The sequence below is a fragment of the Nothobranchius furzeri genome, chromosome 17 (assembly GCF_043380555.1).
Source record: "Nothobranchius furzeri strain GRZ-AD chromosome 17, NfurGRZ-RIMD1, whole genome shotgun sequence".
Lineage (NCBI taxonomy): Eukaryota > Metazoa > Chordata > Actinopteri > Cyprinodontiformes > Nothobranchiidae > Nothobranchius > Nothobranchius furzeri.
Window position 1 is genome coordinate 37,517,951 of NC_091757.1, and position 19,336 is coordinate 37,537,286.

Below are 19,336 nucleotides of genomic sequence, written 5' to 3' on the forward strand. Positions count from 1 at the left end.
GTAGGGGAGAGGGGGGCCGGCTGTTAGCAGGCCGGCCAGATGGCCGGGTCTAGTCTGGGACCGGAGCAGAACCTACCAGCCAAACCGGTAGCAGACAGAAGCACTGTGGGGAGCAGTTTCACCGACGTCTCTGCTCCTCCCGTGGTCAAAAACGCTAATTAGCCATCGCTAAACAAATGAACGGACCGTCCAGGACGGTGTATTGAGCAGACACAGCCTTTCCTGATGTGTTATTGCTCAGGAATCTTAACTGACAGGAGGCTGAGCTGGAAAAGGGGTGAAGATGATTCGAGTAGAAAAGTCAAACCGATGACAAGGAGGTTTGACAGCAGGGGAGGAAGCTAGCGGGGCTGAGAGGCGGCATGTGTGAGGAGTTTGATAGGAAATGACTGCTCCTATTCTTGGAGTGGATTCAAACCCCCTACTTCTTCCCACTTCTGCTACATCAGCTGCTGATATTCAGCCTAATACATGGCAATAGCCTTAGCTGGACATCTCTTCAGGTATCTGCTGCACCTGGTCTGAGGACGTCCCGCTAGCCAACCGTTCATGTTGCATCTGATATTATAAACTTTACTTAGTGATGGCGTTGTTTCAGAGGCTTTCAGGAGCACATCTGTTTGTCACAGCCTCTCCGAGAGCACCTCCTGCATGTAAATGAACTCATCTTGCTGACAAATGAAAGCAGGAGCTGTTATCTGAGTGGTCATTTGAGAGAGGACAACTAATCCTGGCGTGGCACCAACAGCAGTGCTCTCCTGTAACCGAGCTCTCCGAGCTTCCGCCCATACGTCAGGTACTGAGATGAAAGAGGGGCCTGTCTGTGCTACATGGCTAATTTAAAGGATTATCACCTGTTCTACTAAAGCACATTAATCCTAATCCTGCTTTAACCCCTTTGATCTGAAGTCGAGTGATTTAAGGAGTGGACTGACCTAATCTCTTCACAACATCTACCACAAACTCCAGCTGCTCAAAGGCACTGCGGCTTACTCAACACAACGACGTTGCGGTTCTTTAACGATTCCGTTTGGTGCTGTGCATGTGGATCGAGTTATTACTGAATCCTTTTGTGCATCGCGCCTTCTCTCCTCGAGAGTCTTAATTCTCAGCTGATGTGCTCTCACAGGACCAGATTATACGGGGAGGAAGAGCTGTCATCGGCATAATAAGCTTTAAGTATTAAGGTATTCTGATTTGATGAAGTAAACCCCGACAGTATCTACTGTACTTGGCACAGCCGTACTTCTGCATTCTCAATCCCACACAGACTGGAGGAGAAGTGACAGAGGACCCTATATGTAAACATTTGCAGCTATTTGCTAATAATTGTTCTTTTCAAGAGATAATCTGTCGTAAATTGCCACTTTAATGCTTTAATGTGCTTATTATGATCACCAGATTGCAGCGTGTGCGTGGGTGGGTGACACATGGATGCATTTGATATGAGAGAGAAAGCAAACAGAGACTGTGGGAGAATTTAGACAGACTGGGTGTGGCGATGACGGTGGGAAGCAAAGGTAATTGAAAAAGAGAGGAATACGTTTGGTTTTGGGGTTTTTCTAAATGAGGGAGTAGAGATGGGTGAATCCAACCACAGCGTGCTTTTGTGTGTGTGTGTGCGTGTGTGTGTTTGTATTCGTGGAAACAGATAGACACAAACACATGTGGATGCATTGTCCCGTTTCCATCTCCGTGTTTAATGTACAGAGAGCAGAGGACCACACAGGATGTCTGCCTCATGCGTCGGAGTATGTGGTAACGATATTATTATTGATCCTGCCGCAGACGTCAAACCCAAGCGCCGATGTTACTGCCTCTCTGATTGAAACAATATGCTGCAGCCTGTTTCATCCGTGTCCAAAACCACTGAATTATTAAACACAACTCTGAAGCAAAGGGTTGCTCAACGTCGTAACACAAATCTACTGTTAGGAGCCTCAGGGGGATAAACAGGCCTTTATTCATTAGTGTGATTGGACGTAGAAAAAGAAAGAGGAGAGAAATTAGGGGATAGGACTTAAGAGAATAAAGAGATTGTAATCATTTGGCTTAATTGCACATGACGATGTGACGAATTGCTGATAAAACTGCGAAAAAAGAGCTTTAAGAAATGTTTTTCATAATCACGGTCTTTCATATACAATACAGAGAAGGGTGTTGATGTCTCTGTGAGGCTAAAATGGGCTTTTTGGGTACATCAGGATTTAATGAAAACATTTACTCTCCAGAGGCCTCTGTGAAATTGCTTATGAATGGATGCAAGGATGTTCTGCAGACGAGATGTAAGCTATTCAATGACTTCAAGTCGCAAATCACGAAATCGCACCATTTCACACTTGATGTATCCTGGCAGGGCTGCTTTGTGATTAGCTTTCAACTCCCAGTTTTTTCAGACTCCTGTTATTGTTTATCAATAATGTATATTTTATGTTGTTTATTGTTCATGCATGTATGATGGGGTTCATTGAAAACACTAGCTGGTAAGTACTGGTGAAGATGAGTGGTCATTGCGTTTAGAACCTGAAGTCAGTGTTACAAATGGCATCATGTGATCTGCAAAAAAGCACTAATCTTGAATCACAGAGTGACTTTCTCATTAACACAGATGGTGCATTGGACTAAATTATTTAAATAAACACAGAGGCTGTTTCTCACAATGCACACTTGTCTGAACCGGTGTACTCATGTACTAGTGAAACAACGTTGGCTCAAGTAGTGTTCCAGTTCTAAGTACATATCCTGACAAGTTCCTAGATGTGTTATTGCTCCACCCATTGTGTTGAGGATGCAGCAACGCATCCTTCTGCAGACGTGGGCTCCCAAGGTTCCATAATGCAATGTGTTACTGTTAAACCCTGAATCTAATATTGCGGAGAAGAAAGCTCCTATCTTTAGTGTTTTTTATTATCAAAAATACAAATAAACAAATATAAAAGAAAGAAATAAATATAAAGTCTGTTATTGTAGGTAAGCGTGTGCAGCCTGTAAAATATGCTAGTTTTTAAAATATTTTTTCAAAATGCTAATTAGCTAACCCACTATCAAAATAAAGCCAGGGTTGCCATAAATAACTCCTTAATAAACAGCAGGAATGCTGGTCTTTTATCAATTTGAAATAAAGTGGACCAAATATTACAGAAATAAAATGTATTTGGGGTATTTTTTTGTTATTTAAAGGACAAACTAGACTTTTATTTGTATTTCAGGTCATTATTGTAACTGTAGCATAAAGCAACGCTTGTTGCATGATGTAACGGAGTACGGTTCTTTTCCAAATGCTGTCCTTGTCCTCCTGTACTTGATAGAATAACATTCTGCTGTACTTTCCAAGAACATGCTTGCCAAGTACGCAAGAATGTACTAGTGTACCATGGCATTGAGAAACGGCCAGAGACCCTGCCTCACAAACGTGCAGATCCATTTAGCAGAGACCCTTTATAAGAAATTCAGAAGTTCCTGTTTTTAATGTGTCAATCTTACCATAAAGCCCAGTGTGTGATATTTACCTGCTTACTATAAGTGCTGGGTTTCCAGTTCACAAACTTGTCCATTTTAATTAATATTTCTCACCAGCATCAATTCTAAATATTCCTCTCAGCTTGAAATTTTACATTTTTAACTACACTACCTGTGGTCGACGCTCCATAGTCATCCACCATCTTGTAATACAGTAGCTGTTGAGGGACATACGAGCTCCGCTTTGTGCGTTTGGACCATCGACATAAATATACGGTTTGGACTGACGTAACCTGAAAGAACCAGCAGAGGGGAGCAGTGTGCCCTGGAAGCATGGAGTTTGCTAATTCATCTAAGAAGTAGAAGAGACTAGCTGCTTCGTTGCCTTACTTGTTAGTTTGAATAATAAACAATGAAATCGAAAGACACATCAAATTTGTCAGGTCATCATCGTGTCTAACACTAGGAAGCCGCACATACGTTAGCTTAGCTGGTGGCTAAGTCAGCATTGTTTACGTGATCTCCACGCTTGCTAACCCTCCTTTGCCAGCCATAGCGCTGCGAGTGATCGCTACATAGAAGATCGTTTTCTTTCTTTTTCCAGATCCTTTAGCTGGTAGCAAGCTTGTTTACAAAGCTGCTCTCATCCACGTGAAACAGGTGTTGTGGGATGTTCCCCTGAAATATTCTGTTTCCCTTAGGCAATCCAGAGCAAATATTTCCAAATGCACACAGCTTATTGTCTATTAAACAACCTTGAATTAAAGATGGTTAAACTGAGTGAGATTACATCCTTTTACATAATTTTCAAAAATTATAAATAAGCCTGAAAAGAGGAATGTTTTTACTGTACCTCTTTTGTTGTTTTTAGGAGGACATATAGATATAAAAACATCACAAGCATGACATTATTTCATTACATTACATTATTTTCCAAACATAGCCTTAAGAGCCACCTCCCGACACGAGGGGGGAAGAGACAGAATATTTTAGGGGAACACAATTTTTCACAACACCTGACCTCCCGGCTGACGTCACCCCTCCTCCGTGTGTGGATCATGACAGCTTCAAGGTCTCACAGAACTAGCTTGCTTCCTTCAGGACTGGTAGGTTGATAAAACAAGCATAATTATAATTGCTTTTTTAACTGGTAGAGTAGTTAAATGCTTTGTGTGGATTAGGCTAGAAAGATTGGAAACTGATGATACGATCAAGCTCATGAGGGAGCCACCGTAGCTGCAATGCTTTCTCTGAACTGCATGGCGCCAAAGAGTCACATTTTTTCATCAAGATTTCAATGGATTTCACACATGGGGCCTTTAAAGGAATATTTAAGCAATTTTAAAGTGAGTTTTTTTGTTTTAAACTATTTTACCTTTTGTAGATTGCTTCCTGAAAAGTCTCTGTTTGGAGGAACATTATTTACATCTTAGGTCTGATTAGCTGAGAGCTAGTCAGAGCAACACCAAAATAAAAGTCTAGAACTTAAAACTACTCCATTCTTGTAACCTTCTCAGTGGCCTGGTGGTCAATTGTCCGCCCTGGGACTGGGAGATTGGGTTCAAATCCCAGTCAGGTCAAACCAAAGACCTTAAAAATAGGAACCAGTGCCTCCTGCGCGACACTCAGCTTTAAGGGTTTGGATTGGGGGGTTAAACCACCAAATAGCCACAGCTGCAGCTCACTATTCCCCACGGGGATGGGTCAAATGGAGAGATGAATTTCACCAGTGTGTGATGACTAATGGGACTGTAACTTTATTGGTACACAGTATTATCTAAACCTTCACATTAGGCTCATTTCAACTATCGGCCCGGTAGAGTGGCTGGGCGGGACTTATGGTTATCTAATGCTGATTGGTTGTAACTTTCTAGGAAATGACATCAGCAGGCACCGTCAAACAACTGGCATTTGTAAAGTTGGAAGAGTTGTTGAATTTGAATGGAAGGAGAAGGATGACAGTAGCTTTCATTCTGCTTTAAAATCGTTGCTTCTAAACTCCCAACACTGGAAAATGTGTTGGAAATCCCACCACAACATCGTAATCTTCACCGCTTTGTGGTCTCCTACAGAGCGCTTTAAAAATGGCATTTTATACCACACCCCATAACAGATACAGCATGTTACAGCGTACTTTAACAGAATACAACTTTTAATGCTGTTCATGTCCGTGGAAGCCTTTTGGTGCTGATCTGTGACATCACTGCCAAAACTTCCACGCCAACTGTCAGGATTTAAATGTTTATGACATACAGTTGAATGAATACGATTCGGAACACTGGAGCATTTTTTTGGACTTAGTTCTTCAAACTTGGAACCTGCTGGTTACAGTAGTAATAATAACCATGACTACCACTAATGTTTTCATCTGGGATATGATCTATGACCTTCAGCATGTAGCTTTGTAATATGATTCTATTTAGATTATTCAGCTTCTGAGACAAGCTGGGGTCATGGGCGGTATCTTCATTCAGCAGTTGCTACTTAGAGACTTAGATTTGAGCCTCCAATTTCTGGGAATGATTCCCTGGGTTCTATCTGAGAACTTGCAGCCACTTTGAGTGCTGCAGCACACGATTTCCCTCTCAAGGAGAAGCAACTTAGCAGCATCCAGAAGTGTGTAAATATAGCAGTGTTGTTTAGATTCTTCCAAGCGCTCCTTGTCACTGATACCTGCACAGTAGGCAGCTGGGAGGGTGAACGTAGACATCTTTTGTTGTCATGGATACAGTAATGATCACTGGTTTAAAACAGCCACAACAGTCACAGCACCACCTAATGTCTTGATGACCCATCCAGCCATGCTGAACAACTCCCTTTTGCTGTGTAACAACATCACACAACTTCCTCTTTAGTTCCCAGCAGATGAAACTCATAAAACCGCCGTTAGCTGAAGGCTCTTGTAGCATCAGTGTTCGAAATTCTGTTTTTCAACTTGACATCAACAAATTGCTACTTTTGTTTTTTTTAAACAAATCTTGCTTTTACCTATAATATACCTCTTTGCAGCTGATTTGCAAAAAAAGAGTCCCTTTAAAATACCCACAGACGAAAACTGAAGCAAGCTTTGTGTATCGTGGGTTAGGGTCATCGTTTGGCCTCACTCCACCTGTTCGTACCCATGTAACGCAATGAACTCATCCTGCTGAGGGTGCACTCTGCTGACCAACAGAGACTGATCTGAGAATGTTTTGAAATATAAAACACACCATCACACATGAGAGAACAGCTTTTGTCATTTTGGAGTGTTGAACTACGCAGTGCCTCCCCCCTCCTGCTGCTCTGCCAGGACTCTTCTTTCATGATGCATTATTCGACTCCCTGTGGACAAAACACAGCAAACAAACAGTATTTTGAATGGTTTTTTGGGGCCCGCTGCATCATGCGTTGCTTGAGGCACATTGGGTGGTCAGTGCATGTGACCTTTTCATAGTGGGGCCAGATAACCCCCATCCATCCCTATTAGAAGGCGGTGTTCAGGGACAGCAGCCAGAGTGACACAGTCCCAGCTGGGTGTCCCTGGGGAAAAGACTGTGGAGTGCAGGGAGTGATCCCCATGGTGCACAGAGGTGTGTGTGTGTGTGTGTTGTTCTGTGCAGATAGGACTCTGTGACTCTGAGATATGCACAGGCTCATTAATTAGAGGCTCTCATTATCCCCCCTCAGGCTCCAGACACTTAATCAACACCAAGCTCTGACTAAGACACAACTATACGTGCACACACACACACACACACACACACACACACACACACACACACACACACACACACACACACACACACACACACACACACACTCATGCTCACCCATCTCACATATTCCACAGCAGGCTAGATTCTGACACAACATCATCTACCAAACAGCTCCGTTAGAGGAGGTGAATGAATGAATGCTGATGAGGACTATTTGTTTTCAGTGATGTACAGCACAACAGAGTGGAGGGTGTCATTGCTGTTTAACACTTTCATTGTTATGGTGTTGTTAAGCCCTTCAGAACAGATTTATCCAGCCGCCATGTCCTTCTATGCAGGCTATCTATCAAATACTGTAGAAAAAAGCTAAATTTCCCACCTAATAAATGTTGATGCTAGGAATAAAGTTAATTAGGATCCACCACCTTACAAATCAGGCAACACTGTGATTAATGTAGGCATATTTGTTAAAAATAATTTGCATGCATGAGACTTTATAGATTGCTGGCAAAATGTTCATGTGTGTTTTATAACAGATCTGTTTACCCTGTGAATGTATCTGTCTGCTTGACACACGAGGTACACGTCGAGGTGTTTTTACTGTGGAATTTACTGCCTTAAAACTCCTGTCCTTGTAATTAAAAAACCGCTGTTTATCCAAATGGGACAGATAGTGTACAAAGACTCTCCGTCTTGGCTTAGAAACTGAGAATCCACATGGTAATTAATTACCCCTCTGACATTCAAAAGGGTTTTCGGATAGGTACTCGTCATCGTCGTCGTCTTCCTCCGCTTATCCGGGTCCAGGTCGTGGGGGCTGCATCCCAACTAGGGAGCTCCAGACCGTCCTTTAAAGTGTATTTTAGCGTATAAGTTTTAACCCTCTGGAGGCAGGCGTTGCAGATTTGCAACAGTTAAAACCTACCTACCGGGTTGTGCCACATACGTATTTCATGAGCATTTTTAACTCTGAAGTACCCCTGAAGGACTTAGTTGTTCGTCCTTTTATCAAAACTTATTTTGAGCCTGAGAGGGTTAAATCATTTTCATCCTAACTTTTGGGTCGAAGGATTTCTGGAGGGGCTGTATCATGCTATTTATAAACCGTGGGCTTTATTGACCCATTCCTTCCGCTTAGAAATAAGATGCTTGTATTCTATCAGACTCCTCCTCCCCGTGTGAATTCCACAATAGTACACAGCTGCATACGTGGTGACCGTAGATTCACACTGTCATGTGTCGCTCAAGTCAGAGGGTTGCACACACACACACACACACACACACACACACACACACACACACACACACACACACACACACACACACACACACACACACACACACACACACACGCGCGCACCATTCGGATGGAGAAAAGGCAGTAGGGATGAATCACATGGCCTCAGTTAGGGTTAGGGTTATATACACACACTCAGCTAGCAGATAGCGGTTAGCATTTTAGTTGTACTCACAGCAAGGTCTGGGTGATATGGTCAAAAATCAATATCATGGTATATTGAGGAATTCACCTCAATAATGATAAATGGACAATAACTACACGTATACGCAGAAAAAAACATTTGTCCACTAGATGGGGCTGTCGTGTGTATTACATTGAGTCACATGACTCGAGGTGGTGCAGCTCCTTAACTCATTCACTGCCAGCCGTTTCCTGATCACTAACGGCCTTCGCTGCCAGCGTTTCTCACCGTTTTTACTGTTTTTTTAAGAGTCACGAACGTTGCGCGCTAGCATGATGTCGATGCCAAAACAACCTAAACAAAGAGAAGACTCACCTCTAATATCAGGAAGAAGCCGTGTGTTTCGAGCGTTATCCGTTCTTTCATAATCCGTTGTCGAATTGTGATCGGCAGACGCTTCTCCAGTTCGTGCCTCACTTTTTTTACAGGAACGGCCCAAAACGATCTCCAAACACATGGATGGTCTGCTTCCTGATCATGTGATCTGTGACATATGCGGATGAAGATCGGCTTCAGGGCTGAGATGTTTGTTCTCTCAGCGCGGGGGCTCGTTCCAATGCTCAAACAGTAAAAAAATGCAAATGACGACTTTAGTCGTCAATGGCAGTGAATGAGTTAAAGGGCATGAGCGTCGCCAACCTACACGCATCTTTTTGTTTTGTTTTTTTTACTATTGAATTTATTGACATGTGAAAACGATATTGGTTAGAGTCAGAAAATTCGATAACATTTCGAGTTATTGCCCAGCCATGCTGACAGCACTGGCCTATCCATGGGGTGGTTTTACGTATGGCACTGGTTTAAAGAAGATCTGATAGATCTGAAAACCCACTTTAGTACTGGTGGTGGTTTAAGGGTGAGAATGCGGTCGCAATCTGATTCAGCTTTTGAGAGCTCCTGAAGATAAAACCCAACCATTTCTGACAATTAAACTCTTCTTCAGGAAGACTGGACAAGGATCCTGTTCTCTCACAGGCAAAAATCCATTTTTGGGTTCTATGCATTATTTAAAGAGCAGACTAAATAAGAAAAAAAAATCACCTTTTTACCCCTGTGGAGATTAAACTTCCTGCTAGCTGCACAGAGAAACTGGGTGTTAGTGTTTACAGGGGAGGAGGGATCCGGTGTCGGTACAGGATCTGCTCGGGTGCAGGATCGGCTCGGGGTCCTTCGACTGCCGATGACTTCAAAGTAGTCGATTGGCTGAACATGAAGCTTACGGAAGTTACATTATCACGTTATGATTTTGATTGGTCAGGACAAATTTGCGGTTGTAGTCTTAGCGGTTGTAGTCCTGTAGTCCAAAAATCAACACTTTTTATATTTGAATTTCAAAATATGAGCAAATGATAAACGGTGACCCTCAAAAGCTCTTGATGTTGATGAAATGGAGCAAAATAAAATATAAGAACTTTACTGAAAGACACCAAACAATATTTTGAGTCAAATAATGTATTTAGATAACAACTAAGGAAATATACACATGAACTCCACATTAATACAAACAGATATGGCTTCACATATAAGAACTGTTCTCTTTTTTGTCAGTCCCATGTTGGTTTTATGCAGTTTCACATTCTCTACAAAACAAAGATAATATGGTGTTTTATTAACAAATTACAATTATAAAGAAAACATTTAGGTGTTAACAAACAAGAATTTATTAACAAAACTGCTGATGTCTCTCCAAAACGTATGTGTGAAAGCCGAGTAGATTTGCAGTAATGTGACGTCATTGGCAGTCGAAGGACCCCGAACCGATCCTGTACCCGAACCGATCCTGTACCGACACCGGACTTGAGAGACTACCTGAATGGGGAGGATACTGGACCTGCAGTTTTTATCTTAGCTGCTGCTGGCGGCGATATTTACACCCATAAATAATTTTGTATAAATAACTAATATGAAATCAGTTTTAGTGAAAATGTTTATTAAATAATGTAGCATGAATCACTTGGACTTTTTGGAAACTGGGGCTTAGAATGGCTGCAACACACTTAGATTTTGGCTGTGCTCTGACTAGCTGCTAATGTAAACCCTGTTTCTCCAAACAGAGGCCATTCAGTGAGCTTTCTAATGGCAGCAAACAATCCACTATTAATAACCCCTACATTGGAAAACCTCTGCAACTTGTTAACTTAACTATCTATCATCATTTCAGCAGCACAATGTCTGTTTATAAAATTAAAACAACAACAACAAGCATTTACTGAATATTTATTTGACTTCACAACTGTAGCAGTAGCAGCAGCATTCCCAAAAGCGGACTCGTTAGAACTATTTTCCGCCACTTTACTCAGTGACAGTATTCTCTTCAGTCTGCAGGATTGTAATAAATTCACGGAAACAAAATAAGGCATGCGTTGGCAGGTGACAGGAACTGTCTTCTCCGAGTCCATCTTTGTATTATTGCAGCTGTCGAACTTATTCTCTAGAGCCAAGCTAACTTCAAAGCGCGGCTTCCCTCACCAGCCCCTGATCAGAACTCACAGTAAAGACATTTCTGAGGGCGTGATTGGCAAGAACAAGAAAAGGAAGCGCAAACTTTCAAACGGCTCCAAGTAGGGGAAAATGAAAGAAGGAGTTTTTGTTTCCCTCTGAAGGCTGGAGTCTGATTTCCTGTGTGGCTGTGATTGGGAAAGCAGAGGCACGCACAGGGAGGCCGCTCCTCTATGGAGATGCCAGATGACGGGCTTCACCGCTGCAAGACTGTTGCCTAACAGCACGCTGGAGTGGCCTCTGATTGGTCCCCGAGAATGCCTTTTGCAGAAAAGCTTCCTGCAGAAACCTTTTTTAGATTTGTTGTGATTTCAGCATCTGAGTGGATATTTTGTAAAGGGCAATCTAATCAAATATCAAGGGAATGAAAATATTGTTACAGTATTCACAACCTGCCCTAGCAGAGAACCAGCTGTGTGTGTGTGTGTGGAGGTTTTATGAAACATTCGTTCCTGCTCATCCATGTGGATCACCAAGTGGACTCCCTGTGCACAGCAGGAGTTTGTCCATCACGCCATATGTCAGCTTGGCCCCTCCTTCTACTCGCTTTTTGTCACCCGAGTGACCCCGGGATGCACTGCAGACCATGCTGACCCCTAAGAGACTCAAGCGTATTGACAAACTCGCCGCTCCAGAGAGTCCATTACCTAAACCAATTTAAATCACAAGCCTTTTGTTCAAGCTTTCATATCGACCATTTCCTAACTCACTTTTCTTTTGTTTTGAGCCTTTCTGAGCCACAAGCCTCACTGGAAACAGTCCCTTGCTGCCACGCATCCTGTGATGATTCGTTTTCCAGCACCGGTGAATTTCTGCCCATTCTGTGACTGTAGGTGTGATTCCTGAGGGTTTTTGTTACTAACTCAACCTTGTGCTTTGTGTCCCCTTCCTTCATGCATAAAACTTTGTTTTTAAACCCAAGCTGCAGATATTAACTCTCTCCAGTCAAATATGCAATAAAAAAATAAAACTCTGGCAACATTATGCATCTGATGGCAATGTGTGGTAAAATATTGCACAGCAAACTGAGTGTGACAGCTGCTCAGCAGAGAGAAACAGGAAAAATGTACACTATAGATGCATTCAAGGTTCCTCCACCTGTGTGAACTGTGATTTTTATGCATGAATCCAGTCCATGTTTCAACAGCAAAAAAAACCTTACCAAGGACAGCTTCTGTTGATGGAGACGCAAGGCAGCACTACTGCAGCTGTTGGATGGATCTGTTTAGCTCATGAAAATCTATTTAAACTCTGGCGAGGTTGTCCTTTTTATTTGTTTTTATATAACCAAGAAATAAATCTTTTCAAATGTAAAACCTGTCGAAGCTTGGCAGCATTTACAACAGTTTCCACATAATAGAGCGTTAAATAAAGGCTTGGATTGGGTCTATAAACACATAGGCTGCGCTGCTGTGTTTTTATTGCAGCTGACTAGAGTTAAAGACACGACTCAGTCTCAGAGCAACCACAGCCCGCCTCTTGTCTGCTCGCAGCGCGGTGCGTAAAACGTAAAAGCGCACTTTTTTGGGCAGCTCGTGCGCCGGCGGCGCTATGACCCAGCGACCTCCTGCCTCCTCAGCTCCAAGTCTGTAAACCGTGAGTCTGGAGGAGCGGAGGGGAGGAAGTCACTAAAGAGCTGTAGTCCAAATTGTTGCTGTTGCAGGCTTTGCTTCCAGTTCCTCACGAATTCCAGGGATTTTTTTTCTTGTGCGTACCTCCTCCTTCCCATGAACGTAATCTCGCCGCTTGTGGCGCCGTCTCTGCCAGGCTGCTTCACTGCTCCTCCACTTCCAAAAGTATCCATCAGCTGCTGGGAAAACGGAATTTGATCACTGTGGTGACTATTTCTGTATTTTCTTGGTTCCCTTTGACTCGAAGAGGACAGATCGGACATATTTTATCCGCCTTACGTCGGACTAACCCAGATCCAGACTCGTCCTCGTTCTGAGAAACTTACAGAATAATATTCCTAACACACACCGCCTGGATCCAGAGAGGGGGAGCGGGTTTAACGGACTTTGGATTTACGCACAGGAACCTTTCACCCACATATTGCCAGCTGACACTGCTGCGTGCCTTTAATTTATTTCTCCAAGTTCAGCTGTGGATGGAACCGCTGCGTGTGATTTACATGACTACGCTGTCGCCCTGAAAACTGCCGCAAAGCTGCGACTCGCACTCCGTCACCATGCAACGCTTGCTGGAGAAAATCTGCAGCAAACCCGAGAGAAGTGGCAAGGCAGCAGAATGACTTGCGCTCTGGATTTCTTTGACTCTATCTTCCGTTCCCACTCAGCCTAAGATCTTAATGCTGTTCCATTTTGGTTTACAAATATGATGAAATGGCAGCCCCGGAAGAAGGTGAGTCACATCACACTCTTTTTTTTTTTTTAAAGTTGTGATCCTGAACAGTCTGGTGGATCTCAAGTTGGAAAGAGGAGGTGGTTTAAGGGAATTAATTACAGTTATGCTGTAATACACGTGTTAATATGAACAGTTATTGGTGACTAATTGTCTTATTTGTTGTTGATTATGAATAATTGGTGTTTTCGCCTTTGATATAATTCTATTTAATTTGGTTAGCATTGATAATGTGTGTTTTGTGACCTGGAAGCTCACGTGTTCAGCAGCTCTAGCCTTTTTATTTAGCTTTAGAAAAAACAAAACCAGGCTAATCTGTGCTAATAAACACACAATTAAGCTATTTTGGGAGGGATCTTGTGGAATTATCAGCTTACATTGTGAACGGTTGTGTGTGAATGATAACTTTGCCAGACTAAATAAATGAAGACAAAACTCTTATTTTAGAAGTTTCAGAAGAACCTGGAACCTCATCTTTTATTCTTGCTTCCCGAACTCTCCGCGGTTTTCTTTTCCATTTTTAACCTACATTTTACCTTGAAGTCCCTCTTGTTTTCTCTGTCTCCTGTTTCTCAGTGTTCAAAGCCTTCGGGTATTACAGCATGGAAAATATGTGAGAATCATCTGGGGTCTATAAAATACTGGTAGCAATAGAATGCCTATACTGGTTTGGTGTCACCACTAGGGGGCACCTCTCCGACAAGAAACAGCCTGATTCTACAGAAGGAAGCTTTAAAGTGAAAAAAAGGAAAAGATAAATTATATTTTATTCATTTTTCTAGATTATTTTGAGTATTTTAATATGTTCTTGTCACAAAGTGTTATTTTTCACCATAAACAGAACTGCTGACTTAATTACCTCCTGATCCAGATTTGGTTTTTCTGCCAAACTGACAAAAACATGAAGATGTTGCATAAAATAAAAAAAATACAGTCCATCATAAGCACTGTTCATTAATTAAATGGTCACACAATGACTACAGCTCTTGCTACAATGTAAATGACTAAAATCTGCAGAATTGATGCACATTTAGTATTAAATATGATCGATAGATGATATAACAGCTAATTATCAAAGCAAGCTCCAACAGAACAGCCCAGGGCTGTCTGTGAGCATGCTCTAATGATTCCTACAGCTGTGCTGTGTGTCTGCCAGAGTCATCCTTGAGACCCCCCTTTGAGGGCTGAAAGCTTTCCTCGCTGCAGGGGCTGGTTTTCTAACCACACTGCAGGGTCCTCAAGTTTAAAATCTCTGGAAAGCAGCACTGCCTTCCCTAAATTTTGTGGATAAACATTGCTCGCCCACTTTGGTGGCTCTTATTAAGAATGGAAACTGTTTCTCTTTGGTGTGATGTTGACTAATTAACCTGTTTGGTGCCGGGTGCATGCCTGTAGAGACACAGACCTGCAGAATGGTGTTCAATATTTTAAATTACTTGCCATGCACTAAGTGTTTGTATGTGTTTTTTGTGCTTGTCTGACATTGTCCCTTCACTCTGATATCTGGTTTCCTGCCAAGGATGTCCTCTGACTGAGATATTGCAAAAAGCAGGAAGGCGACTGGAATAATAATATAAAAAAACCCAGTTCTTTTTCTCCACGTTGCAAAGAAAGCAATTTCTTTTAGATGTCAAGCTCCCTTTAGAAAAAAAAACACACAATATCCTAAAAGATTCTTGATTGTTCCAGTTATTTCTTCTTTATATGCTTCTATACTGCACTTGTAAAGAATCAATAGGAGGTGTAGGAGAATCCTATCGATTAAACCTGAGTGTCCAGTCCACCTCCTCATAATGGATTACACAAATGAGTCAAAATTGCAAATGTCGAATGTTGAACAGACAAGAGCAGTTCCTGTAAAGTTGCTGGTAGTTACCTCGTCCTTTCTGGAAGGAGACTGAGAGTCAAATAGATTCAGTGATTTGTTTTCTCTTCATTTGTTGACCTGGAATGCTGGGATGACCGAGACAGACTGACGTAAAACATTCAGAAGGGGTTGTGTAGGTTGTTGAAGTCAGATGATGCTCAGTGTGGTGTAGATTCGTCATTTTGTTGGACATTCTCAGAAGTTCTGGTCCATTTTTTTTTAAATCTGTCTCCGGTGAATTGTACTGACTCAATTAAATATCTTGGTGTCTGTCTAGATCCATATCTCTCATCCAAGACTCACATTCAAACTGTCATAAATAAAATTCACTTTAGTCTGAAAACTTTGTAGAGGTCTATTAGGTGCGTTGACTTTACAGTTCGAAAACGTATTGTCACTCAGCTTTTATTCCCACTGTTGGATTTCGCTGACATAGTTTATCAGAATTCTACAGCTTCCTGTCTCCACTCTATTGATATTACTTATAATAGCTTGTGTCGTTTTGTTTTACGTTGTCCATTTCTTACTCATCACTGTCATATGTACGATTGTTTGTCCTGGCTCTCTGCTGAGTCTAGGAGGAAATTTCATTGGTTGTTGTTGTTATTTAAAAGTATCTATTTGAATTTTCCTTCTTACCTAACCACCCTGTTAATACCATTCTGGTCTCACTATGACATTCGTAGAACTCTGTATACCTCATGCTTTGTTCCCCGGTGTAGAACTGAGTCAGGGAAGCTGGCTTTTTCTGTTAAAGCTCCATCTGACTGGAATCGTTTCCTGTTGTTTTGAGATCCACCACTTCTTTTAGGCAGTTTCAATCTTTAATTCATGATTATTTATTACCCATCTGTAGCTGTTTTTGAATTATTATTGTGTCATCACTTAGTCTTACTTTTTATCCTAAATTCTCTCTGAGCTGAGTATTAGTTGTCTCTCTACCATTTAGTTGCGTCGTTTGTCATCATATTTTTATCTAAATGTACTTTAGTACATTTGTTCATACAATTTATTCTATTTGAATTCTATTAGCCAACTTCTTTGTTTTATTATTGTTATTAATTAAAAATTTTACTTGTTGTAATTTTTTAATTTCTGTATTATTATTATTATTATTATTATTATTATTATTATTTAATTTTTATGTTTTATGTATTGATTTTTTAGTTTTTTTTATTGTGGTAGTGTTAATTTGTCATTTTGTTTTGAATTCAGTTTATCGCTCTGTTATCTTGTCTTTGTATTTGCGTCTTTGTTTCCAGGAAGACCCACTTGTAAAAGAGATGCTTCATCTCAAGTGGTCTTATCCTCCTTAAAATATAAGTAAGTAAGTAAATAAATAAATAAATATTGGCATGATATCACATGGTTACACCCATGATGGCATTCTCCTGTTCCGCCACATCACCAAGGCTCAGGGGCCTCATTTATCAACCTTGCTTACGCTCAAAACGGGGCCGGAAAACTGCGTAAGCAACTTTCCACACAAACTTTGGGATTTATGAAAGAAAACTTAGCGGGAAAATGTGCGCAACTTTAAGTTGACTAAGGACCTTGCTTACGCACATTTTGGACTTGGAGAACACCTGCAGTGCTGCTGCTGAGAAGGATAAAATTATGAAATCCTGCAGCATTATCAATTGTACTGCTTCAAATGCATACATGCGCGTGCACGTACACACACACACACACACACACACACACACACACACACACACACACACACACACACACACACACACACACACACACACACACACACACACAGAGCCTGAAGCGCAGAATACGGAATGCAGAATTTCAGCAGGGGGGCAGAATGAGACAGAATGTCATGCGTCTGTGACAGTGTGACTGTGACCCGATTGATCATGCGCCCTGGCTACTTAGTCAAGGTAGATCTCAGTTTGGCTGGCTGGTTAGAGTGTGAGACTTTCACCCGGGAGTCTGGGGATCGACTCCCGATCGGAAATTTTTTATATCCGCCACAAATCTCTCTGAAGAACTCACAACATTGACGGCTTCAGCAACGCTGTGCCACTCCGTGGATTTTCCCTTATTTGTTTTGGAAAAACAAATCCTTTCATTTCTCCACCTCACCTACAAGCACCTCAATTTCTGCTTGTGAAATAGCGCTTCCTTGATCAGCGGTGGCGATCGAAATGCTGCAATGAGCCGGCTCATGTATATGCATGAGATCCAAAAGGCACTTTGCATTGACCATTTATGGCAGTAAGTGGAGGTGATTAGGGCGGGATGTGACTAAAAAGTAGCTGAGAACCTTTTTCGTTACTCTCTGATTTATGAAGCGGAGATTGCGTGCATCTGTGCATACTCCATGTTTGATAGATCACAAACTTACTTGGCGTAAGTACATTTTGTTTGCTGAGCTTAAGTACGGTAAGGATTCTATGCAATGTTTGAAAAATGAGACCCAGGACTGGATCGAGATCTGGTTACTGTGGAGTTAAGTGAATCCTGGTGATCCTGTGTGACCCTCTTGTTCCTGTTCTTAGCTAACAGTGATCAACTGCTAGAATCCATCTGTATCAAGGTTCACCATGTTGCGGATCAGAGATGCTGTTCTGAAGACCGTAGATGGAACAAGGTGTTCATTGAGCTGCTGTTGTTTCTCCATCATCTCAAACCAGTCTGCTTATTCTCCTCTGACCTCTGACCTCAACAAGACATTTTCAGCCGCACAGCTGCTGCTTACTGGGTGTTTTCTCTTTTACAGATTAGTCTCCATGAACCCTGGAGATGGTTGAAGGTGAAATCCCAGTAGCTTCTGAAATACAACCGTCCCACATTCAAAATCCCTTCAATCCACTTTCTTCTTCATTCTGGTTTGTGGTTTGAATTTGACCTTGTGCACAACTGAACATCCTTCCTTATCCATCTAGGAAACCACGTCCTTTTCATCACAAACATTTAGAGCAGTATGAGGTACATTCATAGGCATGCCAAGCCTGTAGGAGGCAGTAGTTCCCTGAATCGTCAGTGTCTTTGGCGAAAAACATTTCTTGGGCATGGAATAACTAGGTGGCGGGCATTAACCACCCTTAATGTGTCCTTCGCCTGTGGTCTTCTACAGCAGTTATAGAGCTTGTGCAAACACAGGCCACACACGTGATGCCAGAGCATTTTTGGGTCCGGTCAGTGACATCGTGAAACCTAAATTCCTAGTTGTTTACATCCACAAGCAAATCTCCACTTTGGTCGGAGTTTATGAAAGAATAGTTTTTGGTGGCGTTTAACTTCACTTTGGTGTGGACTACAGGCTAGAACCCGGCTATGTGTGTACAGGGCCAAAGTCTGCCCCAAGTGCCCCATGATTGGCTGTTTAGGTACGTGCGTTGCAGACGGATCAGCTCGTCGCAGTACAGTCTACAGTAAAATGTTCCTGTATGCACAAAACTCCAAACATATCTGAACAATAGTGGTGCTCCCAGTGACTGTAGAAATTTAATTTCCTTGTTCATGAACGTCTACAGCTACAAAAACATCCTGCTTTACTGCTTAAATAATCACTTTCCCTCTCTGGGATTAATAAAGTATTTTTGAATTGAATTGAATTGAAATAATCACCACCTCTACTTATCTTGATGAAAACTGCTCACAGAGCCAGACTTTACCTTAAGAGCCGACACTGTTGCAGTGTTAATGCGCCAGAAGGAAGCTTGTGTTTGTTTTCCTGCTCTTTCCAGATGTTTCTTGAGTTCCACATGAGGTCTTCCCACCTGAGAGGGACAGGATGATCCGCTCAGGGTTTTTAGGGCTTTTCCAGACGTTTCCAGGAGCTTTCACTTCAGCATCAGCTGGTGCACTCTTCCATCTCTGATCATGGTCGTTGACTTTTACCTCAGGGATTTATTTTTCATGCAGCTTTTCCTCTTTGATTTTTTCAGTTTTATTATGTATGAGCTCACTCATGGGTGTGTGTGTGTGTGTGTGTGTATGTTTGGGGGGGGGGGGGG

General features: G+C 42.0%; 1 protein-coding gene across 4 annotated transcripts in view; it reads left to right on the forward strand.

Moving 5' to 3' along the window:
• The window catches only part of LOC107393710 (tetratricopeptide repeat protein 28), a 264,696-nt gene that overhangs the window by 81,905 nt on the left and 163,455 nt on the right, over positions 1-19,336 (forward strand). Inside the window, exon 1 of one of the 4 annotated variants that reach the window (XM_015972260.3) lies at positions 13,250-13,495. The exons of the other annotated variants lie outside the window; for them this stretch is intronic. Coding sequence (XP_015827746.3) covers positions 13,469-13,495 — 27 coding nt within the window. The 5' untranslated portion in view covers positions 13,250-13,468. Of the gene's footprint in view, positions 1-13,249; positions 13,496-19,336 lie in introns of those variants that run through there. 4 annotated transcript variants of the gene reach the window in all.